At 46.6% G+C, this 26,539-nt stretch overlaps 1 protein-coding gene across 1 annotated transcript in view; it reads right to left on the reverse strand.

The window, feature by feature from the left end:
- The window catches only part of LOC136945553 (membrane-associated guanylate kinase, WW and PDZ domain-containing protein 1-like), a 73,361-nt gene that overhangs the window by 37,537 nt on the left and 9,285 nt on the right, over nt 1-26,539 (reverse strand). Inside the window, exon 2 of the mRNA XM_067239446.1 lies at nt 11,843-11,959. Within this exon, the coding sequence (XP_067095547.1) occupies nt 11,843-11,959 (117 nt within the window). The remainder of the gene's footprint in view (nt 1-11,842; nt 11,960-26,539) is intronic.

A 26,539-nucleotide genomic window follows, 5' to 3' on the forward strand; every position in this document is an offset into this window, starting at 1 on the left:
GCCAGGAGGTTTGTAGAGAACAGCAGCGTGGCCATGACACCCTGCTGATAAGACTGGGACTCCCACAGTCACTGGAACAAGCAGACAGTGCGCTCTCCTACTGGGTCGGGATTACAGGCACAAGGCCTTACCAGAACACTGGTCTCACAGAAGAGACTCAGACTCATACCAGGAGGTGAACCATCTGTCGGCATCTTCATGTCTTCTCTCCCCTCTCTGAGGGGTGAGAGGGCTGAGAGGGCCTCCTGTAGGGAGAGGCTCAGCTTCACCTGGAGCAGGAGTCAAGACAACGTGTCCTCACCTCAGCTGTGAGGGTGTTGCTGATGTCACTGTGTTACTGACCCTGTCAGCGCTGGACAATCAGATGGAGAACACCCAAACATCTACAGACAAACATGAACATATAGAAATACTAGATGGGCAGCAACCACTAAACCATTTACCAATTACAACAACAGTTTATCGACTCGCCTCTTTCAAATTAAACAATGCACTCAGTAAGCTATACCATAAATCCTGCTATGCCTCAACATTGCCAGGTTTGGGTCTTGAGATTAAATGTGGGTAGAGATTTCCGATTCAATTCATTGCAGCAGCAACATTCCATGATAGCTTAAGCTGTCATCACGAGAGCTACAGTAACAGGGGAACAACATTCAGGGGCCATTTTGTCTGGCTTCAGAAAAAGCAGATTCTAAAGCCATCTGGCTCCTGAATCTTTCACAATGCAGAAGCTTTTACTTTTGGCTCTGTCTCCAGAAATCTTACTTAAATACAGACTCACTGGTGGTGTCATCCAGCAACGATAAACAAACCAGATATAAAACTGACTATTTCAAAAGGCTTAGGAAATGACTATTGTATATTACTGTGAACATTGGAGCAAGGAGCTTGTGACTTTTTAATAGATAAGCATACTAACTCTAACCTTGTGCTAGAAGACAATGTAGAATAATTCTTTAAAAGACTTCAAATCCCAAGTAAATGTGAGTACGTGTGTGTGAGTATCAGCTGTGTTCCAGTAGTTCATCATCCTCTTTACAATGGTACTTCAGTTTCAGTGTTCTGACCCTGCCATTGTCATTTCCCAAGTCTAAAACAAAGACATTTATCGAAGATTTAAAAGACCCACTACAACCATTGTATACTCTACTGTACTTACTTTTTACTGTACTACAATTTTTTGTTCTCGGTCACACATAGTAGCGCTGGCATCTTGCAAGATGCCACTAGCTGTGCTAGCTCGTACTGAGAGAGAAAGCTGTTATCTGTGGAGATGACTAAATATTTCATTAGTGTGACCCAGTGAATGTTTGCGTTCTCGAAAAGTGGTCCAAGCCTCCTCATGAGAGCGCAATGGGACTGAGACAACACTACATGTAGCCTAAATATAGGAGAAGCAGGTCTTGGGACTCACAAAAGAACTCTTGTATCAGAGGAGATCTAGATTCTCGTTTACACAACTGATATAGTATACAGTATATTGTACTACCTTGGCATCTTATTTCATGTCAGGAAATGCCCAGAAGACCTCCTTAGGCGGAGGTGATGACTAACCAGTCAGCTATACCTCTGACTGGCCTGGGATGGACCTACTTGTACCGTACCTTACGGAGATGGGTAACCTGACCCCTGTATAGCTTGAGGAGATAGGCCTAAGCCTCTACCTTAAAGGGCCTGCTATGACCTCTGTTGAGGCATGGGTTTATAGTTACCTGGAAAAGATTTAACCGAGACAACGGAACAGTTCACTGCATCCTGTTCCCTTTTTCACATCTTTACAGGTCACACCACTGGGAAGGCACCGGTGTGCTGGACTGTGTGTTTGGTTCACTAGTGGCTGTAATGGTTTCACATCTAAGACGCGCCAATAGTAAAGTCTACTGAGTGTGACTTGACTGTTAACAATAGGTCTACACAAACATGCCAACACACTCACACACACACACATGAAATGTGTGCTCTTCCCTGTGTGTTAACAAAAGCAGGGTGGGCTGAGAGTCATCTGATCCCCTTCATCGTCTTCCTGCTGTTGATGGTCTGGGGAGCTTCCACTCATTGTCTGACACGGACACACACACACAGACACACACAAACACACACACACACCGCCCAACTAAACATCTGCCATTTTTTTTTAACCCCTGCTGGCTCAGAGTGTGAGCGAGGCAGGGGATGTTGTGTAGCGCAGAAGGAGCATTTATCAACTCAATACTGACCCGTGGTTAACCCCATAGCTGCTCTACAGGACGCATGTATTCTGGATCAGCTGCTAATACAGTAGATGACATTTACAGCTCAAATGTCAGAATCAAGTTATACTGGCAGGTAGTACACCTCCCATCAACCACTACCCTTTCAAAAGTACATTATAATGAGTAGGCAGTGTTTCCAGGACAAACACATACAGCGTGACGATGGCGTGTCACATGTTGTGAAAACAGAGAGAGAGAGAGAAAGAAATGGAGAGAAAGAGAGATAGAAAGAGAGAGATAGACAGAAATAGAGACAGAGAAAGAGAGATACTGAGAGTAAGAGAGAGAGACAGAGAGAGAGAGACAGAGAGAGAGAGACAGAGAGAGAGACAGAGAAAGAGAGAGAGAGAGAGAGAGAGAGAGAGAGGGATATGGTGATGCTGATGGAGAGAGAGAGCCTACTCCATTTCCCAGTCAGAGCAGACAACAGTCTCCCAGGGACCAGCATGGCCTCTTTCCTGGGCCTCTAAACCAATTACGGTGCTAGCATTGATTGAGGCCGCACTTTAAGGCTTTGTATACAGAAGTCCTTTACTTCACTGGTTATAAGATAGACCATCTCAACCACAGGATTTGGATAAGTACCCACATCCATAAAGACACCCCAAGCTTCATGGCCAGTCTTTGGTCCATTGTCCTTGACAATGATTACAAACAATGATTGTTTTCAATGTTCGGTGTTATGTATGGAGATGTGGAAAACATGGTTCTTGGTTATCCTATTGTCGTGCATGAAGATGAGTGTGTAAGCAGTGTTGCAGGGTTGACCAGGAGGCCAAGGTGAGTGCTCTATTGCTGCTAGCATGGCTGTGTTCTGTCAGCACTCCCCCATCCCACATTACAGGGATAGCTGGGCAATAATGATTTATGAAGGAGAACGGAGAGGTGATCAATGGAGCGCAGGCCCACAGATTAATGATGAGGCAAACAGCATCCCTACACCCATGATAGCTCCGCCCTGAACGCTCCTGTCACAGGCCAGGGTGCTGCTCAGACCTCCACTTCGCCCGTAGCAAAGCCTATTAACACACACAGGGTTAGAAGGGCCTCCATAGCAATCAAACAGATGCATCCCTAAATACATATTTCAACTAGCTCTTGATGCCATGTATAATATACAGTAATACAATGCATCTGGTAATACCTGAATGAGTCCTACATGTTGATAGACCTACGGTGATACAGTACAACATGCATACAGTGTAAAGAGCTTGGTTGAGGAATAAGGTCATTATCCTTATCAAGGCAGTTGTTTTTTTCCTTTTGGAATAGAAGGTCCCCAGCTGTGAATGTCTGGATGTAGGCTTGATGGACTGAACCGAAAGAAAGACAGAACAAGAGAAAGGGAGAGCGAGAGAGAGAAAGAGCGTCCAGACATACAATGCTGCTGCTGCCCAACACAACAGGCCATTCTTTCAGCTCGCGCCACAACCCTCTCCACAGCTGAGTCCCTGCCGCTATTCTCCTGCTGTTCCCTCTCTCCTTCTCTCCGTCTCTTCTTCTATCCCTCTCTCCTTCTCTCCTTTCAACGAGGGGGGTGGAGAGAGGAGGAGGAGGGGGGTATGAGAATAGAGAGGAAGAAAATACAGTCTTAAGCTTAATTATCCAAGAACCTCGCTAAAATACACATTACACCAAAAAGGTTTGTGTTTTTCCACTCTCCCCCTAAAAGCTCTGTCAGCATAGGAAGTGTGGATGGACATGGGAGAGAAGCTCTTCCACTAAAGCTTCCATTTAAATGTATGCTGGAAAGAGACAGAGAGGACCGTTTAGCAGACAGGAAGACAGAGGAAAATGTGATAACGATGGAGAGAATAAAAGAGAGAAAGAGAGGAGGAGAGGTAGAGGAGGAGAGGAGAGCGGTATTATAGTTGTGTTTCTTGCCACTGGGCAGCCATGAGGGATAATGTCCTCCAACAATAGGCAAGTGTGTCAACAGATCAGCGTTTAAATCAGCCCCTCCGCTAACCAAACACCGTCTGAGCACCCCCACACACACACAGCGTAGACACACTCAGAGCACAGACACACACACAAACACACATGCTACTTCGCCATCATCACATATACGTTGCTACACATCACAGCTCATCAATATCACACCAAAAACCTTCATAGGCACTGATTCACTCAGCCTTTCAGTTGCACAGACAAATGTATCTCCCTCTTGCTCTCTTTCTATGTATATTTTTCTCTCTCTCATTCTCGATTTTCTCCATCTCTGTTCTCCCCACCCCCATCTCTATCTAATCCCGGAAGCTAGGGCATCACTCGCAAGAGGAAAGGTAAATGTCAGAGATTTACCTCAGTGCTGTCGTTGCTCCTCTCCTTCCCTGCTTTATTCCACAGAGAGAATCAGAACAAACATCCTAACAGTCTGACATCTCTGCATCGTATTCCACCAAAACAATCCATGAATCATCCCCTCCAGTGTGAGCCAGTACTACAGTAGCTCCCTGGCTAGCTCATTCAGCCAGGCAGGCACAGGCAGCTAGTAGGCAGCTGCCTTTTTTCCTCAAAGCTCTACAAGCAGAGCAAATTAGAGGTCCAGCCCAGCTTAGAGGCTAAGCCAATGTGAGCTATTCACACTCCAGCTCCTGTCTGAGGCCAATGGCTGCAGCCCCCCAGCCCCCTGCATGCTGCATGTTCCCGCCCACAGCTCCCTACACCCGCAAACACAAACACACACACACACAAACACACTGTTTTTCTATCTCTCTTTCACTCTCTTCTTTCTCACTCTCTCTGAGTCTCTTTTTCTCTGAATCTTTCTCAAATCCCTGTCTTCCACCGCCGCTCACGTATTCGTTTACAGCTGCTGCCTTGGTCTCGCTAACACATGAATACACTTTCTTGACCCACCAACATGCGCTGCTCCCTCCTGATAAAACGAGGCTCTCTCGTCAGCCTCCTGCAGGTCTCGTGACGGAGGCAATCAACACCAGGGAGGTGAATGCTGGGTTAATTTAAGGCTGGAGGATGGGGTGGGGGTGGGGATGGGAGATATATGGATGGGGGGTAGGGGTTGGTGCTGGTAGTGAGATCATAGCTAGAGATGTGGCTTGTGCAGGGGCAAAGGAAAGGGTTAAAACAGGACTCAGTTGGGATGTGTGGAACCGGCTGCTCAAATAGATAGTGAGGGATTTTAGACACTGGTACAGTGCATGGATGTTTTGGCCAATGAGGATGAAGCAGTAGTGTCCTGGTGGCAGTGTTGGGTGTATTGTGAACAGAGTGTGTACAGAACGGGGTCCACTGAGCACAGTCCGGAGCAGGGCTAAAGCAGAGGCATGGTCAGGATTAGGGCTGGGGCAGTTTTACAGCCAGAGGAAGCCTGGGGGAGCAGGCTGGAGGCTGGAGGGAGGCTGGAGGGAGGCTGGACAGGGCAGAGCAGAGCAGAGCAGGGCAGGGTAGGGTAGGGTGGGCAGGCCCATACCTGCATGGAGGCTATTGCTAGGGGTTTATCCAGCCTGGCCACCCGCCCTGGGAGCTACCCTGGGGGAGCTGGGCTGCAGCTCTGCCCATGGATGAGCCTCATATGCAGCTGCATACTGCTTAACGTCTGCTCAACAGAGTTACAACACTTCTAGACGTATTTTTAGTAATGAGTTAACTCCGACACAGTGTCACTACGCAATGTTACTGTATGTTGGTTCAGGGTGCTTACGGACTGAAGGGCCTGACATCCTTGAGTACTAGGTTGTAAAGTGAATGTCAGTTAAGGAAAGAGTGAAAAAACACTAGTCAGCTCTCCTGACAGACAAATGTTCAAACATATGGTAAGGTCGACAGTTCCCACCTGTCACAGAGTCCATCAAAACTGGTGTTGCTAGTCCATTTTCGATGGAATCTCATAACAACTAATCACATTGTATCCAAGACAGAACCAGCATGGTATAAACCATCCTGATGTAGAACCGCATCAAAGAGAACACACTGTATCTTAACATAACCACCAAATGATTCCCGCATTACAGCAGTACAGGTGCAGTTGCTATTGTATTGAAGATGCATCGAAGAGAATAGAGCAGTAGCCAGACAGACAGTAGCCAACACAACAAAGTGAGAGACATCCCAAAGCTGAAGGAAGGAAGAGCTGCTGCTATTTTTAGTGCTAGAGGATGAATCATTTCCCACCCTGTGATCCGCTGATTGTTTGGCGAGGAATTAGAGATGGCCAGAGGAACACTTCCTGTCTCAGATCAATCCCAAGTTATCAAACTCTCCTCATGGGGACAGCAGGGCCAACCAAATCTGACCAAGAAAAAATGCTAATGTATGCAGGGTAGGCACACACATCCTGCATATACACACTCTCACACACACACACACACACACACACACGCACACAAACACACGCATACATAAATCCACACTCAGACATTCACAAATGCCATTACTCACGCCATAACAGGATCCTTTCCAGACAAAGATTGGAGGAAAGGAGGATAAAAACAGAACCTAGTTGTTCATAATAAATAGTCCATGTCTCCATTAGAAAGAAACAAGGCTAACTTAATTACAGTCCACTGCCAATCATAAAATCCACATACTGAAGCTAGGTCTCTCCTGGAAGAGTGTCATGGTTTCCTGTTCTATATATAGTAGACTTGGTTTATTCAACGACTCCATTGTCTCTCTGTTCCCCCGGCAGTTAGGGGCTCCCAAACTGGCAGTAAAATGCAGGTGTCCTGGGAAGGCTAGGATGGATGTCCACCTCCAAGTTACTGATATAAACACATCAGACTGCAGTCTGGGACAAGATAGGGTTAGAACATACTGGGATGGGACTGAGTCCTGCTTGATCAAGGTGATCATCCTGCAGGTTCACTATGTTTCACACTCATTAGGGAAAATTAATGGTTGTACGTGCCAGGAGTCCATGGCAGATTGTGTCATTTTGTAAACCTGATTTAACATTTTACTCAATAGGGCTCTTCAGAGAGTGATATTGTGCAGCCATTGTTGATATTTCTTCAGGTTGGCTATTGTCAGTTGAAGGCAGATACCATTTGTCTTCCGACGCAAAGCAAAAACATAAACAACAACAACAGAGAGGAAGCTAGGACTACAACCCCCAGTGCCCTCTACTACCCACTCCTACTGTGGTGCTGCCAATAATACGAGTAGGAGCCAGTGGAAGGCTCTTCTGTGGGTACAGCCTGATAGCCTACACAACAGCATTCTTCTTGTTTTGGATGACATCAATGTGTGTGTGATTGTATGTTATGTGTGCTCACAGAACTCAGGTTCAGAAGAGCGATAAACAGTGCACAGATATCCTGTAATAGGCATGTTGTAAGAGTATGCCTACACAGGTAGGCAAACCATTTAGTATGCGCAGAGCAGATACACATGCACGCATCAACACGCACAAACTAATCTTCACCTGTCCCCACTCCCCATACATCATGACGAGGACAAAACCACCAAATTGCCCAGTATCTTCAGAGATCGTCAATGCTATTATTCTGCCATCTCTCACCCTTGCGTACCAAATGAGAGTTTAGCACAGTTGCTATCAGGCTACATGCGAAATCTTAACCGTGTGAATGTGGAAAGCAGGCAAACAGAAGCTGGGGCCCACTCATCTGTTATGGGGCTGAATGGCCATCATTAGCATGAGGCTCCAGCAGCACCCTGCAATGCAGCGACACACACACAATGGCGAGTGCCACGCTTCCCCCTGCCGTTCCCCCAGAAAAGCCCTTTTGTTCCAACAGCATCTGGACCTGACCTCCATGCATTCGAGGCTGATGACCCCCTCCCTCCCCTCCTCCCTCCATTCCTCTTCTCCTGTCCTTCTCCTTTCCACCCCTTCTCAAAAACCTGCTCTGCCTCTACAGCAAGTCCCCCCCTCCCCTCCCACCCCCCCTTCTCGTCCACTCTTCACACACTCTCTCACACCTCCCCCCTCCTTCTCTCAGCTACAGAGTGCAGCCGTCTCCTGGTCCTTGAAAAGAAGGTCTGTGTACTAGTGGGCCTTACACAAAGCCTGCAGGCTGAATTAGAAAACCAAAAAGAAAAAAGCACCACGGCTACTGGCCATCTGTCCCTCTGGGTTGGACGTGCCTACCCGTGTGCCTGCCCCCCCCCCCCCCCCCCCCCCCCTCCGCTTCCCTCACCTAATTCCCATCCCCACCCCCACCTCTCTGCTCCTGTAGCCTGTATGGGCACCATCAACTACCACACTGCCATGCATCTACCTCGCTCCCCTGCCTGCATACGTTCCAGCCTTCACAGATCAGATGGCGGATGGGCAGAATGAAGAAGGAGAGCGGGAGGAGAGAATAAGGCGAGCTGCCACTTGCCTGATTGTAGAAAGAGCCGGAGCCAGCAAATCAAGCCGTAATCCTTTCTTTGTGTGAGCGGCAAACAGAGAAATTTGTCTCCAACAATGATTCCCCAAGAACGGCAGTGGAGTGGAAAACGAGAAAGCGAGAGAGAGGAGGGAGGGAGAGGGAGAGAGAGAGGGAGCTACAGCGAGAGAGATCAGCAAAGACGGAAAGACAGCAGGAGCAGTGAGCGTGTGACAGAGAGAGAGAATGAGAGAGAGAGAGGCAGCAGCCACCGTCAAGCCACAGGGACCCTGACACTCACTGTAGGATTTGAAGTGAAAGAAAGGAGAGCGAGAGGGCAGACAGAGAGAGGGAGAGAGAGAGAGAGAACGAGAGGAATCAGGTGGGGGAGGGCGGAAGGCTTGGTTTGCTGGGTGGCTAGAACGCTGGGATAATGTAGAGATAACCTAGGTCCCTGAGCAGCAGCTCTAGACGAGAGAGGGAAATGAATCCCGCGAGAGAGTGACTTTTCTGTCAGTTGTGACATTTGCAGCACATGATAACAATGGCCATCTGTAGCAGCAGGACTGGGGAGGAGGGAGGAGGGAGGAGGGGAAGAAGGGAGGGTTAAAGAAGGGGTGGGGAGTTCACATGGCGAGTGTCCTCTTCCTAAAAACACAAAACAACAGTCAAACCATCCCTGGCGTGAGGACAAGCACCTGTTCGAGTCAGGCATGGGGGGAAGAGACAACACCACATGTGCTGGGAGAGGGGGAGGAGGACAAGCAGAGAGAAGGACAAAGGAAAGAGACGAGTTTGGGTTTGATTTCCCTGTTTTTGTCAGACAGAGTTCGCCTTGTCATGCTTTTAAAACATTTGTATGCCACTCTTGTCTTCAGTCAAATTCCTTAGAGAAGGAGAGAGAGGAAGAGGGAGTACAGAAGATATGTATCTCTCAAAAACACAATGTTTGATTTCGAATCCATTCTACACCAACACATGTCCATTGTGAAGGTTGTATCGCATTGCCTTCTTTTCTTCATGATCCTTAACAGAATCATTCAACATCAGAAATATTCCAACAGCTTAGTCAGTGAAAGTATCAAGTCAGTTCACTGATTTCAACTCTGCATCTACACCCCAGTCTACTTTTCTCCACTCTAATTCTCAGCACAAATTTCAATTTTAAATCAAGCCCAATCAGTTGTAAAATATCCTATTAATGGTTAAACAGGGGCTCCTCTCCGTGCACGAACCTCATGGAGGATATGTTAAGGTAACAGTCTGCCTAGCACCAGTTCTGTCTCCTTTTCTGCTTTTCTAAAATGTAATCTAATAATTGCAATGTACACATTAAACATGTTTTATAAGTAATATTCTATATTTGAATATCTTTCAAGCAGGCCCCCCAGTTCTGCTCCCCAGCCCTGCTCCCGAGCCCTGCTCCCGAGCCCTGCTCCCTCTCCGCTGCTCCCCAGCCCTGCTCCCCAGGCCTGCTCCCCAGCCCTGCTCCCCAGCCCTGCTCCCGAGCCCTGCTCCCTCTCCGCTGCTCCCCAGCCCTGCTCCCCAGCCCTGCTCCCCAGCCCTGCTCCCCAGCCCTGCTCCCCAGCCCTGCTCCCCAGCCCCTGCTCCCCAGCCCTGCTCCCCAGCCCTTCTCCCCAGCCCTGCTCCCTCTCCGCTGCTCCCCAGCCCTGCTCCCCAGCCCTGCTCCCCACCCCTGCTCCCCAGCCCTGCTCCCCAGCCCTGCTCCCCAGCCCCTGCTCCCCAGCCCCTGCTCCCCAGCCCCTGCTCCCCAGCCCTGCTCCCCAGCCCTGCTCCCCAGCCCTGCTCCCTCTCCGCTGCTCCCCAGCCCTGCTCCCCAGCCCTGCTCCCCACCCCTGCTCCCCAGCCCTGCTCCCCAGACCTGCTCCCCATCCCTGCTCCCCATCCCTGCTCCCCAGCCCTGCTCCCCAGCCCTGTACACCAGCCTTGCTACCCAGCTCTGCTGCTGCCTTGCCCATACCCTGATACCTTATCTAGAGCCCAACATGTTCGCATGTTCACATAATCAGGCAGGAAATCTATTTTCAATATATCAGAAAATCATAATCCTGAGCAGGCCGGCAGTTGGGCACCGGGAAGCTCAGAGAGGAGGATTTACCAGTCACATGGTAGGGAGGGAAAGAGAGAGAGAGAGAAGGACACAGAGAGATTGAAAGAGCAATTCAGTAAGCGAGAGAGGGAGCGAGAGAAAAATAGAGATTGAGAAGAAAAGAGTTGAACTAAAAAAATGGAAAATATTAATCCAGCCTAGAAACCCCTTTTCAAAGTGGTGCACTGCCCAAGTAAAACCATGTCCGAAGACAAAGCACACATTGATAGCAGACTAACTGACACAGTCACACACATACAACACACACCACCTCAGATGCAGGAACAGCAGTTGTGTGTGTAGGGAAAGACAATCTCTCTTCACTGACCGTGCCTGTGCATACAGAAACATGTGATCATGAATACAGTATTCCATGAGAAAACTCAAGGACGGATTGAAAATACACACACACTGTGGATTTGTGATCAACTGTATTCAGTCCTCAAAAAGACACTTTGTGGTTCATTTCCAAGTCTTCACGGAACCAGAGGCAGACTCAGATCTACCAGAACAGAGCCCTCTACCAGGCACAACAGACAGAACCAGTCTGACTTAAACAAGCACACATTCAGGCAACTAGGGGTCTGTCTAGCAATTGTACGATTAAAGCACTGATTCAACTGGCACAAACATGACAGTTGTCCAGTCTGACATCTGCCTGTTCGGCCTTCAGCACTCTGTCTGCTGTAGCTAAGGGAAACAGCTATGGAGCAGCTCTCCAGGGAGATGGACAGGCTGGGGGACAGGGAGAGGGACAGGGAGAGAGACAAGGAGGGGGGCAGGGAGACAGAGAGAGACAGGGAGGGGGGCAGGGAGAGAGACAGGGAGAGAGACAGGGAGAGAGATAGGGAGGGGGGCAGGGAGACAGAGAGAGACAGGGAGGAGGGCAGGGAGAGAGACAGGGAGGGGGACAGGGAGAGAGACAGGGAGGGGGGCAGGGAGAGAGACAGGGAGGGGGGCAGGGAGAGAGACAGGGAGGGGGGCAGGGAGAGAGACAGGGAGGGGGGCAGGGAGACAGAAGGGGACAGGGAGGGGGGCAGGGAGGGGGGCAGGGGAGAAGAGCTGCTTACTGTCCCCTCCCTGCTGGACATCCAGTATATAGGACTACCCATCATCCTGATTCATTCTCCAGCTTGGCTTTGGCTTTTGAAAAGGGAGAGGAGGAGGGGGCTACTCACAAGGCACAGCATGGCGGTACAGGTTGGCCCGGATGGTCTGCTGAAGCTCATGGTCTGGAGAGGACTTCTGGAACCTCAGGCTCAGGTAATGCTTCAGGTCTTTGTTTAGCTTGTGACCTGAGGAACATACACAAACACACATACACACATACACACATACATAAACACACACACATATACACGCACACACATGCCCTTTAGATTATGGAAAGATACAATCAGGAATAATATTACTCATCACTACATTCTTATTGTCTGAAGCATTTGCAATATTGTCTGACATTTGACCAGCAATGAAGCACAAAGACTGCCAAATGCTTGAATTCCAGTGACCTTTTAGTTGTTGAAATGCTCTTGGAAGCTCAAATGGGGCATTTAAACAAGTGAGGAAGATGATTGTTTTTCATATCTCTGCATTGATAATAAAATAAGGGACAAAAGAAGAATAAAGCAGTAATAATCTGTAAAGAGAGAGAGAGAGAGACAAGGAACATAGAGTTTGTGAATAGAGGGATAAGCTCAGGGACAGAGGTGGGAGGAGATAATTGATTAGCCTGTTCCCTGATTGGCTTGTGCTTCTCGGTTTAGGATAGAGTCTCTCCAATCAGAGCGTGCGAGGCTGTCTCTCTCTGACTGTGTAGCGAAGCTCGGCCGTCACAATGGGGCCAGATGGCCAGAGCTCGCTCTCACGCCAGGGTCTCATTTAGGACCATTTAATGATCTCCAAATATATGATCCATGTCTGGGGAGCTGGCCAGACTCTGTGAGGGCCTCCTGAAGGGTCCAGACTGACCATGGATGGACACTACCTGACTGTCTGGGAAGAATAAAAGCTTGCTACTAGGACATCTGTACTCTACATCCTCATGGGTCCTTTATGTTGGATTCAATGCACTAGTTTGCCCACCATCACATGCAATGTCCAGCTGCCCACCATTATTTATCAGGGACAGCACAAATTGTACAGATACCTTAAATGCAGACATTCTTTGCCCACACAGTGTCCATCAGTGAAGACATTTTCTGGCAAACGACTGTGCTGTATTTTTCCATTCCCCAACACAAACACACGCACACAGCCCTCTGTGTGATTCTGTGCAAGCAAAGCACAGTCAGGTAATTGTTACCTAGCAACCAGCCAGTGCTGACAACCATCGTTATAGTCCCTGCTAGGCAAGCAGCACTAGGGTAAAAAAAATATAGGAACAAAACACACACACACATGCACGGCAAACACACAAGCACACAAACAAACACACACCCACACAGGTCAATATGTACATCCTCTGCGTCCTATATTCCTCAAATACAAGTGTAAACGATATGCATCTCCAGTATGACAGTGATAAAACTGCATTAATCACAGCCAATCAATAAACACTAATACTACAACCATGTACAATGTAGAACATGCCATGGCGTTCTGAACGTGGGGTGATGTAAGCTCTCCTCTCTGGGCCTCCCCAGGGTGGGGAGCCCCATTAGGCAGGAACAGCTCCCCTCCTGTGGCTGGGGAGGACAGGCAGGGGCATGAGGCGAGCAGGCAGCCCAGGTGTCATGCTCCATCAATGAGGAAGTCATCAAATATTTAATATTTTCAAGGATTACAGCCATGTGCCCCAGGGATTACAACCACACTGTGGCGCATGCGCGTGTGTCGGCTGCTTTTGTTGCAAAATCTCTGTATTTCTCCGTCTTTCTCTCTCTATTTTTCCCATTTCTCTCTCTACTGATAGAGAAGGGCACAGCCACTGACATTTCCCTCTCCTTCTCAGACAGGTCAACAGAATATTCCTACATCAATGTCTAAGCATGGAAGATCCCCTGGTCGTTAGGAGAGATAGAGAGTTAGGCTGATATTTGTCTGCTGTGATGCTTCTGATCCGCTCTCTCACAGACAATGAGTTCATGATCAGTGTTGGGTTGAGAAGCTGAGGCAAATCCCTCCTGGTACACTCTGGCCCAGATAAGGAGCTGAGGGAACATAGTGAGGTCAAGCACCCATCTCAAACACACACACACACACACACACGGTGTCTTGACCACTTCTCATTGACACATACACACACATACAAAACATATCAAAATAGAGTCTGTCTTCTGAAATGATCAGGTCCAAAAATGTCATTTAACTCCCTCCAAATGTTTAGAATAGGGTATGTTAGTGGATTATAATAGGTTCCTGGTTATGTTGCTAGAGTGAGGTTTAACAGGGTATTGGAGATGGGTCCTCCTCACACAAATCACAGAACTCCACTGGGACACGTGAGAACCCAGTGAAACAGTAGAGTAGCCTCGAGCATGGGGCAGACATTTTGCCTGTTGCTTGCTGTGGCTGAGTACGCAGAGGTCAGTGTGTGTCCAGAGTTGTGTATGAGTGTTGTAAAGGGCTAAGAGATGAACAGGGGTGTCAGGCTTCCACCCACACACGGAGAGAGATAGAGAGATGGGTTTAACCCAAATAAGAGTGGATTATACACATGCTATGCCTCCATGCCTCGAGTCAACATTACATAACCTTAAATCTAGTTATGCTTCCCTGTCTTATTTAGGGGGGAGGAGCACGCCACAGTGGTTTCTATCATGTAAAGACACACAGATTCTCTCTCTCTCTCTTTAACTCCCTCTTTTACACTCTTACATTTCACACAGTACTGTTGATGAGAGTCCAATGTCTAGGGTCAGAGAAAGAAACTGATCCCTCCTGCATGTTTGTTTTTTTAACGACGCAGACTCCTGTCAGCGAGAGAGAGACCATATGGCCTTACCTGCAACACCAGGATGAGATTGAATTGAACAACTGGCAGCCGCTTTCTTTGCAACAGCTGTCATCAGTCTAATTCACTACTATTATGTGTCAATCACGGTTGAGGTAAACTAAAAGCTAGGTGGTTGACAAGAAGGCAAGTCTCCTAAATCCCAGGAGGCTATCATTATATTTGTGCACAATAAAGACAGTTAAGACCGTGTTTGTGTATGTGTGCGTGTGTGTTCGGGTGGATGTCTTTTTATTTCTTCATCATGGCTATTATAGTGAGAGACTGGGTGTTTCTATGAGAGTGTGTGTGTGTGTGTTTATGAGAGGCTCTTCAGCTGCTTATTGGGATTCTGCTCTTGTCTCTCAGCTCAACACTGCCCTCTGTGTCTCCAAGCGTCACCGCCAAGTCTGCTTCACACAGCCCCGTTACCACAGCAACCCAGGGCCAGCTAGCGAATGGGCGCTCTGTGTGGTAACCATGTCCTGCTGCCCCCCACTGGCCAATGTGTGAAGTTCTAAATTCAAACTACATGTGTGGTCTGAATCAGACGCACATTCAGCATTATTTGGTTAAAATACTAATGGCTACAGTCTGGAATAATTTTATGATAATTTAATTTAATTGTAAGGAAATTAAAGAAATTGAACAACCTTCCATATAAATCATAGAGTTAGTTTGATAGGAAGACCATATGAGGATGTACAGTACAATATTCTCTGTCTCATGCACCTCACAGACTGTACTTTCTCTGGAGTAGAGTGATAGGTGTGGACCTCCCAGACTCCCAGACCCCCATTGCACATCTGAGATCCCTAAATTACAACTGTTCACAGGGAGCATGAGTCAGCAGCTAAGACTCAGTAATACTCTTCTGTTGTTGGTAAACACACACTGGATTGGCTAATTACTGTCAACAGAAGGCCTGCCTGGCTAACCCGGCTAACAGGAACAGCAAGGGACAACAAGCACCAAACGCAGCTCTGACAGCTCTGAATAGCTTCCCCCGGTTGTCTTATTCTTCATAAAGACAGACTGATGAGGGCTGGAGCGAGCAGTGGAGGAGGCTGACTGATGCCGAGGAGGACTGTGGAGATGCGTCACAAATAGGTCTGTCTTGCGTTCGTCTGATGTGGGAGTGTGAAGAGAGTGTGAGTCCAGGCAGAGGATGAGTGGTCAGTACATGGTGAGTGATGGTAGTTTGCCAGTCCTGTGTGCCAGCCTTGGCTTTGCATCTCTCTCTGTCTCAGGAGGGCGTCTTTGGCACAGTCTGGGTGTCAAACGGTAGCCAGACGGACATAAACACTGTAAGAAGAGGAGCACTGGGAGACAGAGGGATGCTGGGAAGAGTCCATGTTGAAGCACCTGTCACAAACACACAAACACGGATACACGCACGCGCATGTACGGGGCACATGTATAAACAACCACACAAAAACACACTCCAATACGCATTCCCACATATTGTATCTCCCACACTCACACACATACACATGCAGTGCACACATATACAAACACTGGCACACACACCCGCATCCCTCACACACAAAGCCATTTAAGCACTCCAGCACTGGACTAATCAAACCCCACCTGTGGTAATGACACAGAGGTTTATGGGGCGATGCGAGATGGCCTCCTGGAGTGGGTCTCAGAGAGGGGTCTCCCTCATGGAGGTGACCCCCCCGAGCTCTGGGCCATGAAGGAGCCATCTGCACGGCAAGGTCAGCACCCACACCCATCTCGACAACACCAGGAGTATACAAACAGACACTCTCTAACATTACACTCCCTTCATCATCCAGCAGGCTGATACTAATGTCTACACAGCAAACATGGCCAGGTGTATAAGACCAAAGACACAGGAACAGCTAAAACTGTAGCAGTGCTAACTCAAAACCAGCACTCATATTTACCATTGATAACCTTATTTATGTTGTGGGAAGTATGGAATTAGAGGTGCTCTATGCCAAAATGTTAGTGAGACTGAGAGATTGAAGACATCAGACAATACCCATCTCATCTGTTATCACCTATTCATTAAGGAGGCTCTGCATCTGCCTCGGGCTGTACTGCCTCTATTTCTGTCTGGTCTGTCTCTGTATGCTTTTCTGCTCTGCCTCTTGCTGTGCATGTCTCTAACTCTGTCTGTTCTTCCTCTGGTCTCTGACTCATTAGGGCTGATTTTGGAGAAGTTTTACATCGCTTACTGAGTTGCATACCTCTCCCAAGCAGTCTCCAGATGATAACACAGAGCTCACACTGAGCACAAAGAGACTGCATTTCCTCCCGACTCCAAATAATATTGTATTTCCTCTCACCAATTCAAAATAATAGCTAAAGAGAAGGAACTGGAAATGCTGATTCCTAAACAGTCAAATCCATTGTTTCAGTGGTTTCCTGTGTGTCCTGGGCTCTCTCGTCAGTCAGCACTGACCTCTCATGTTTCAGATGATGGCAGTTAACTGTGCATTATCCACCACTCCTCTGGAAAAGATCTGTCTGAGAGACTTGGGGATGCAACCCAAGAGCTAATCAAATCCTACTGCTTTCAGCTGAGGAATGTGTCTGATGCACTATGAGATAAAGCTCTGCTGTTATCTAGCCATTATCTAGGTTAGGTAGAGAGCTGAGGATGACATCACTGAGTTGATTATAACATAATACTGTCTGTCAGTCATACCAACAGGCATGTTGGTTTATAAAAACCCGAATACAGGCACAAGCGCACATGCGTACATGCACACAGACGGGAGCAGTAGACATGGTTCACCTGACAACCACACGTGTGTATGAGAGGACCACTTACTACCACTGTATGTTGCTGCTTCAACAAGGCCTGCAATCACTGTGGCAAGATGGAGAGGAAAAAACAGCAATCAGAGAGTGACTGTGCCTAAAGCTCTGAACTCTGTGCCTCCCCATAATTATCCCTGTTCCCTGGCCCAACCCACCCAGGGCGGCCCTCATCTTTGCCCATTCCTGGCTCATCTTCCCTGGGGCACCAACAAAAGCAGGGACTCCTTCGAGCACCAAAAGGGAAAGATGAGAGGGGAACCATTTTTAGTACATGCAGACTAAAAGTAGACTTTCCCCCTAAGCTGCCCAGTCTGTTTGAGCTGAAATGTCCTCTTAGGTCTTCCTTCACATCGCCTGTCTAACTTGACAGATCAACTTGCCTCTAGCCCAGATTCCTGGCTATCTTATAACAACTTAAGAGACATTTTGGCCCAGTTCTCTGGACAAGGCAGACAGACACAAGGCAGTTGAGAACACTTGGTCGACTGCTCTGGCATACATGGCATTTCAAGTAGAGTGGGTGGATTGACTAAGCTGGGCAGAATGGGCACTGGGGGCACTGGGGGCAGGCCTGACCCAGTTTGCCAACACTAGGCTGCTGAGTCAGAGGGAGCAGTGCATGATGAGACAACCGAACACAAAGACAAATACTCACACACAGAGAGGCATGCAGACGGAGACAGTTAGTAATGCTCAAGCACACCACATCTACTAAAAATAGTCAAAAGAACCCAGGACTTCTGCTCCCATTCCTCTGTCACTAGATGAGAACAGCAGAGAGGATGAGGAGAAGGAGGTGGCAAAATAGAGAACAAAATGAGAGAGAGGGGGAGAGAAAGAAATAGAGAGGGAAAGAGAGAGAGAGGGGGGGGGTTGTCCTGGTCCATACTCTAGCATGGCACTGTGTCAGATAAACACAGATATATAAATTCCGGCCACTCCCAAATATACACATTTAACAAACTTTGTGTTCTTGTCAAATACCAAACTCTACATAATCCAGATGGTAAGTTGTTAAGATAATGTCTTTATCAAGTAATGCACAGTCGTCGGATTCAAAGAAAGTACAATAACTTAATGCTTGCCAGCAAGGAGACAAATTTGATCGCCGGTACAAAGTTGTCTGGTTCTCTAGTCTTCATGTAAAACCTCTTAAACATATTGGTGGGACGTCCCCTCCCCTGCATATCAGCTGTCAAGGTGATCGATCCCAGAGTTACAGTGCACGTGTGTGTGTGCATCCCTGGCAGTGGAAACTTACAGAGTTCTCTGACCCTACGCTTGACCAGATGGTTTACTTAGTACAGATAATGTAAAACATATTTATGGCATCTCTAGTAAGATAATGGTCAGCCTAGGTCAGTTTGTTTACAAAAGCCTAGTGTCATCTATAGGTCATGTGGGGAGGAGGTTCTCTGCTGACAAGGAATACTAAGCACCATTATTATTCTGTATAAAACGTTACATTCCTAATTTCTCCGACATGAGTCCACTTTCAACATTCAGATATGCAGCAGCATCAGGCCTCAAGTTTCCTGTACAGTATTTTAGGAATTGTGCCAGTAAGCTTATGTGTGAATATGAGATTATAACTAGCCCTTGTTAGCTACTGAAGATGTACTGTCAAATAACCACAGCAACGGAACGGCTGACAGTCACATTTAAATCATTTTAATGTCTCAGCGATAGCTGTTCCAAACAACCCAGGTCACAAAGTCAAGTTCAGGATAATTGAAATGTCACTGTGACCGAGAGTTGTCGATTGTCTGTTGACATGACGACAAACTATGAATCATCATTTCAGTGAGTGTTGTAGGGTCATAACATGGTCATGGATTCCTTCAGTTCCAGATGTGCACCCCAGTGGCCAGGCCAGATCTTCACTCATCTCTCACTCTTAGCACAGGAGCTGAGCTTCCATCAGTAACAGGATTCCTCTGCTAAATGCCATTGTTGCCTGGCATCATGTCTGGATGTTACACACACGCTCAGCTTGTCATGCTCTAATCATAGCTCTCTTTTGCCCAGGAACGGATGACCATGGGTGATAGGACCCAGATGAGACGACTGTCCCAGCCCTGGCCAGGCTGCCAGCACCTGCCACCTGAGACACTTCCCACTGCAGGGGCCTGTCACCTCAAGCCAGTAAGGATGGAGGAACAGGCTGTCCTCCGAAAGACTAGAGGGACCTTTAGTAGTCCAGGACCATGAGATCAACCCCATTTTCATGTTTGTCTTCCTTTTCTAACTAGCATTGAACCAGTGGGATGTACTTGCTGTTGCAGCCAGACTGGAGCAGCTGAGACGCATCTTGAGCCGCCCTAATTCTGGAACCTCAACAGTGTTTGACTCAAAATTAATTAACATATGTAGAACACCCAAATGTACAAGAATAGCCCTTTAAAAGAAGGGCTATCCATCTCCTTGACAAAGGGCTGTGTGTGGAGATAGCACACCAACAGGCAACAAAGAGGCCTTCACAAAAGAAATCTGTCATGTGAATCTCCTCAGCGACTCCTAAGGAAGAAGTCACCGCAACATTTTGCTGTAGAACAGCATTATTTCAGAAACGCCACCCAGGCACATTCTCAACTGAATTCAGCTATTGTGCTAATGATAGCTCTTAACAAGCCAATGGGGAGTTTGGAGCTTTGTTCAAACTCTATACCAAAGACATTGATTACAATGAATTGAAAGATTTCGGATAATAAAGAAGGGACAAGGTGAGCAAAGTTTGAATCGTTCTCCTAAGCAAACTCCTGAGAGATTGAGGAGCTAAAAGCTGAGGAGCTTGGCAGCCTTCCATCTCATGCAGGCTGACAGCCTCAGATCTCCGATCAGAGCATCGTCAGCTCTGAAAGGGCCTTGGATCTCTGCTGCCTGCCTTGTTGTCATAATGCATCCCTTCAACACATACGTTTAATCCCACGGATCAATCCTGCCACTTACAACCTAATTATAACAGGACATTCAAGGCACAAGCCCTCTCTGCACTTCAATCAAGAGAGAGACCGAGCGAGGAGGAGAGAGAGAGACGGAGAGTGACACAGATACAATATGAGACAAAAGCAGCGAGCCCCATTCCTCGCCTTGTTTACGTCTGCCCATCTGAGATGCTAATCGCCTGCACGGCATCAGAGTTCCTCCGTGGTCTGACTGATTCTCATCCCACTGCTCCCTCTCTCTGTCTTTCCCTCCCTCTCTTCCTCCCTCGCCCCCAGATATATTGGTGGGGCCCATTGTTTGTGGCTCCGACAAAAAGCAGAGCATGAGAGTGACAGAAGTCTGCGGGGGTGACAACCAGACAGATGGTTCTGAGAACACAGAGATGCATCCACAGAGCTGGAGCACTGTGCTGTTGTGTGAGGAGATAAACAATGCAAATGGATGAACAGGCATGGTTCTCTAGAGACACTGATACAGATGTTAATGCAACTGAACAGCACATAGATACCACAGGACTCTTTATGCTTGTGTCGCAAAGACTCTTCATCTTGGGTTGAGAATGAGATCGGAAGATGAGGGCATGTGACGCTCTGGTTACAAAACGTTGCTAATGTCATTAAAACAACATCTATCTGGTGACACAAACCTTGTAAAGTGCCTGTGATGGTGGTGGTGCTCTCTGGAGTGACGAGAACTGGCTGTAATCATGTTAAGCACAAGCGCTCTTCATTAAACCAGTGACATGGCCAATCTCAGCCTGAAATGGAGCACTCCAGATGAGAATTGAACATGTCTCTGTGTGTAACACCAGGGCCCAGTTTCCCAGACATGGATTAAGTCTAGTCCGGAAGTAAGAGGAAAATCCTATGAACATTTCCATCATTCCATGTTTTTAGTCTAGGACTAGATGTGTAATACTAGACTGTGTAAGACCGTAGCCATCTATTTTTCATCTACTGTCTCAAGCAAGGACCCAACAGATCTCCTACTGGAATGACCAGGTTATTTGGGTTGGATGTGGAGACCCCAGTGGAAGATTTGTGGGAAAGTGTGAGGCAGGGGTGCTGGAATGGGCAAATGGAACGTGAGGGAAATAGTAAAGGAGAGAGATGAGAGGTGAAGAGTTTAAGGTGATTGAGGGATGAGGGGGAGTGAGACTGTACATTTTGCAAACGGTGATAGGCAGCTGGGTAGAGAGGAGGGAGAGATGAAGGAATCTATAATGAAAGTAATGGAGGGGTTAGACTCAATGAGGATGGGAGGCTCTGGACAATGAGTAGAATCAATTCAAATTGTACACGGCAGATTATTTTAAATATTCAAACATGCATTGAAAGTTCTATAGAAAGTATACCATTTTAATACTCTATCTCTAACTATTGTACGGCTCCAGTGGGTCCAAGACGAGCCCCATTTGAAGCCTCTCCTCCCAGTCAGTGTTAATTGTGGCTGCTGCCCTGGGTGATTTAACTAGGACTTGATGCATTGTCTTTGATGTGATATAACATCTTCACCCTGAGTCCTCTGACGTTCCTCTTAATGAGCTCCCATTGTATCCAGGACTGGGTATCAGAACATCGGGTTACTTTGGATCAGACAAGCCTATTTGTGAGATTTGTCAAAGTGTCTAATGACACTTCATAAAGAGAGTGATAGAGGGTGCTGGGTGTTCTACGGCAGATAAATATTCCTCGGCTCTTATAATAGTACATCTGCTGGGGACTTGGAATGTGAAAGCAGACTTGATGCAACCAAGTTTCCCTTGAATCAATGTGTTTGTCATCAGTCGAGGTGTCCAACTCCATCCCTACAAATGGCTAGATTTGACTTGGATGCGCAGTCATATAGAGTTGCTTATAGATTACTGATAATGGAAGGAGTCCTGGGTCCATAATTTTGTAGTGCATCTTTCCTTCCCTACTCCCTCCATGTGGTAATCAGGGAATTGCCAGGGACGAGTTGGGGATAAGCAGGGCCGCGTTTGTGCAATGGGCAGGAGGGGCTGCTGCCCCGGCCACTAGGGGGCCCCGGCACGGGAGATAAAAATAAATAAAAATAATACATATTTTTGATGCATTTACCCACCCGTAGTGAAGTCCACGTTCTCTTAGCGTCACGTGTCGTTGTCGGTATCAAAGCATGCAAGACAACAATGGCTTCGCATGAAGTTGTTGTCAAACGAGTTTGACCTGCTTTCCCAAATTACATTTGGCAAATTTACTTCAACGATTTGATTCGTGACTTTGCCTTCAAAAAAGTAGACGAGTGGCCTTAAACTAGTCCCACACTGATTATGTTCTTTTCAAAAGGCGGCCACAGCCTGAATTAAATTAAATTGTTCAATCGAGTTGTTTGTATATAACTATGTGTTCGCTGGGCTGTGTGTGTGCACGCTAGATTGATGTTCCAATTTATTTGACATCGTGGCTGGGTAGGGGTGCGTGTTACAATGTATTACAATCAGTGGCGATTTCTTTAAGACTGCAAGGGAAACTCAGCGTCCCTTAAAATTTCAAAAAAATAATGGTCAAAAATTGCTAACCAATTTTCATCATACATTTCATACAATTATACACCACGTTCCTTGTTTCAGTTTAACCTAATTTCCACATTTCCTCCTTGATTAATATTGTTTTGTTAGATCGTTCGTTCATTCATTCAGTAGGCTAGGCTAGTGTTGTAGGGGTGAACTAGCCAGTGAATAGCCAAATAAATAAAACATTTTTAGGATTTAGGCCGAAAATGAGCTTCCCCTCTTTGAAAGACCAGCAGCCGCCACTGATTACAATGTATCACATACTGATATTTTTGTCTGTCATAATTTAATTACCAATCCCTCTCTCTCTCATATTGATAAAAATCATAGTAATAACAATATATATATATTTACAAATATTTTGCGTGGGGGGGGGGGGGGGCCTCGGGCTTCTGCCCCGGGCCCCAGATGACCTTAACCTGGCCCTGGGGATGAGAAACGCAAACAAATGGCCTCACTCACCCAGTGGCATAGGGATGAGCGATGACCTCAGGGGCAGGAGAAATGGAGGATAGAAAGGATGCTTTCTAACTGTGAGCAGCAGTGACTGCAAAGGGTTTCCTGTTTGGGGTGTATGTACAAGACAGCTCATGCAGCGTATGACAATGAGAAAAGAAACATTCAGGTAAAGACAACTAGAGAAAGAAAAGACAAGGACAGAGCGATAGATAATAAACTATGGCACACACTCACATGCACACTAATCGACAAATTAAAATGTACCAATAACTCGAATAACACGTAAATCGTATGTGGGTAAATATTGCGTTTCACACCATGAGAAGCACAGGAAGCAAAATGAAGCAAAATGATCTCCATCTTATGAGGAGAGGTCAAGCACACATTCATGACCTGTAAATGACAAACTAATATGAATCCACATTATTTCCAGGGAGGAGGTAAAATGAACCGTGAATAAACAAATAGACTTCTGAAATGTTAATTGTTGGAAGCAGGTGTCAGTTTCTGATAAGCTCCTTGAAGTAGAAATTGTGGATTATGAATGACTGTACTGTACTGAAACCCTCTTGCAGACATTTAAAGCTCCTGCAGCCTATTTCTTCTCCAATGGTGGGGAGGTGCGAGGGGGGGGCTATTTTGTGAAGCCCAGGTCTCTTTTCTCAGCATGTAATAAGGAGGAGCCATGGCAGTGAGGATACAGTAGTTTCACTGGGAGGAGACAGGTAGGCTATGTAAAAATGAGCCCAGTCCTCCAGATATTGCCTGCTCTGTCTAGGGATGAGAGAATAGAGCCATAGAGATAATGCGGCGATCACGAACCCAACTGGTAAAGATGTCACAATTAAACACACACACACACAGCCCTTAATCATAGCCTGACTAATCATGTGCCACCGGTTCTAAGGGGACGTGTAAGAAGTGAGGTACAGGGTTATTGACCTCTGACCTTGGGTTCAGGAGAGGTCAGATCCCAGCTGGGGCTGTTCTATCCTACAATCACATTGCTGGGAGAACACAACACTAAATACACACCACTTAGAAGACAGACATGCACTACAGTCACAACAACATAAGATAAAGAATAGCAGAGATAAAAACTGTATATTAAAGTATTGCTCTAAAAACACACTTTCTCAGGATCACCATTGTCAGAGACAATACAACAGTGAATAAGTATAGTTGCTCTATCACTCAGATTACGTATTACACATAGTCTCTCCACAATTCCACCTTACAACAGTGTTCCCCCTCAATGATCTCTCTCCTCTGTCTGTTTCTGTCTGTCTCTACTGTATGTCTGACTGTCTGACTGTCTGAGATAAGCTCAGCTCATCTCACCCTCAACCCCCATCTGCACTTTGACTGATCCCCTAACCTAACATGAAAAAGTCCAAATTATAATTTCCCTGGTCTTCAACATACCTCTAACTCAAACAACCAGCAGAGCCAAACTCTCTGCCCCCCCCCCTCTACCCAGCCCTTCCCATGTCTACCCCCTCAGCGAAGCCAGATGCTGCAGTCTTCTGTAGAACAGCTGGGGACCAAGGTCACCTCTCTCCTCTCTCCATTCTCCCTGTCAAACTCCTCTGAGAGTCAAGGACTGACAGACACACAAATATGTTGAGAGGCTTATTTTCAAAAAAAAAAATTAAAGACTTGAACATCAGATTCAATATCTGGAAGTGGCTAACCTAGAACAAAGATGTACCTCTGATAAGAGCTAAATAGTCATCAGCTGACAGTTAAAAATATGCCTCTGTCTCTCCACTTTCTTTTCAAACAACTGTCTTAGGAACAGGGTTATGTCTTGGTTACATAACGATGGCACAGTTTTCTAATTGAATAGACCTTTCATTGCCTTAAATAACTTCAAAATGAGTCTCTAAACTAAGAAACTAGTCGCATCTAATATAACTACAGCACTGTTTTCCTTCTAAGCACTGAGCAAAGGAGGAATAGAAGAAAGCATGTCATTCTGTGTGATATTATGTCAGGCTCACATAGGCAGGGTACCCAACAAATGGGAGAGAGAGTTGGACAACTTAAAAATATCAAGTTCACAGAAAAAAGAAAAAAAGAAAGAAACATGTCCATGACTGAATTCAATGGTCAAACAGATCAAGAAAGATCAAACGAGTCTTCATCTACAGTGGCTATGATGAAGTTATTCAGAGTTGGGAGTAGAAGAAAATGTGCTGATGTGAAGGGAGAGACGTGAGTCCGATGAAGGAGGTTTTGTGTGTTAGATCAGGCCAGAGTCCTGCAGGGAAATGTAGGCCCTCACACTGACTCATCTGATGCATCTTTATTCTGTGGTCATTTCCAGCTGCAGTAGTCAGATCCAGCCAGATCGCACAATCACCTAGACGATAAGAGTAGTAGGCCTGTAGATACGAACACAGGGAAACACACCAGTGGAAGATTAACTTCAGAAAGAGACCTGGTCCTATTCAAACTTAACTCAAAAACATGGTGAAAAACTAAATATAGCTTGTGTTTCATTTTGCTTTGGTATTTATATGTAAAATAAGTGGCTGTGTGCAGTGAGTGTCTACTGATACCTTAGACAGAGGACGGGAAGACAGCCAGTACATCCTTGGACCAGTGCCCTGCAATGGTCCTATTCTGTGCTTGTACCAATCAGGCAGTGGATCCATCTATCTAACAATAGAGGGCAGAAAAGGCCTCTGTTTTTGCTGATCTTAACTATTGGATAAGGAGAGGGGTTTGCTTTTTGAACCAAGGCATTTGGTTTGCAGTAACCAAATGCCTACTATTTAGTTAACCTTTTAGGTTAACTAAATAGTAATTTCCATGTCAGTTTCACCTCTGAGGTCTTCTATAACAAGCATCAAACAAACAGGCACTGCTATGTTTTGGAAGGAACCTGCGTTGTTAAAGATGCTGTAAATCAGAACTGAAAATGAGTTTTAAGTTCATCACACCAAAGAAGAATGTGTTTTTAACTACCCATCCAAATTTGAATGAAAAAAAACGTATGTTAAATTAGGCTTTGAAATCGTGAGAAAGTCAGCAGTCTTCTCTGCTTGATACTGGGGGGCCGTGTCACTGAAGCTCCGCCCCTCGAATCTATTGAATTTAGCAACAACAGCAACAACTAGCTTAATCAACTGCAGATATCAGAACAGTCCTACCTGCAGTCTCTGAGTGTTTTATGTTTTAATTACTTTGTATTTGAAA

Source organism: Osmerus mordax, chromosome 7 (genome assembly GCF_038355195.1).
Source record: "Osmerus mordax isolate fOsmMor3 chromosome 7, fOsmMor3.pri, whole genome shotgun sequence".
Lineage (NCBI taxonomy): Eukaryota > Metazoa > Chordata > Actinopteri > Osmeriformes > Osmeridae > Osmerus > Osmerus mordax.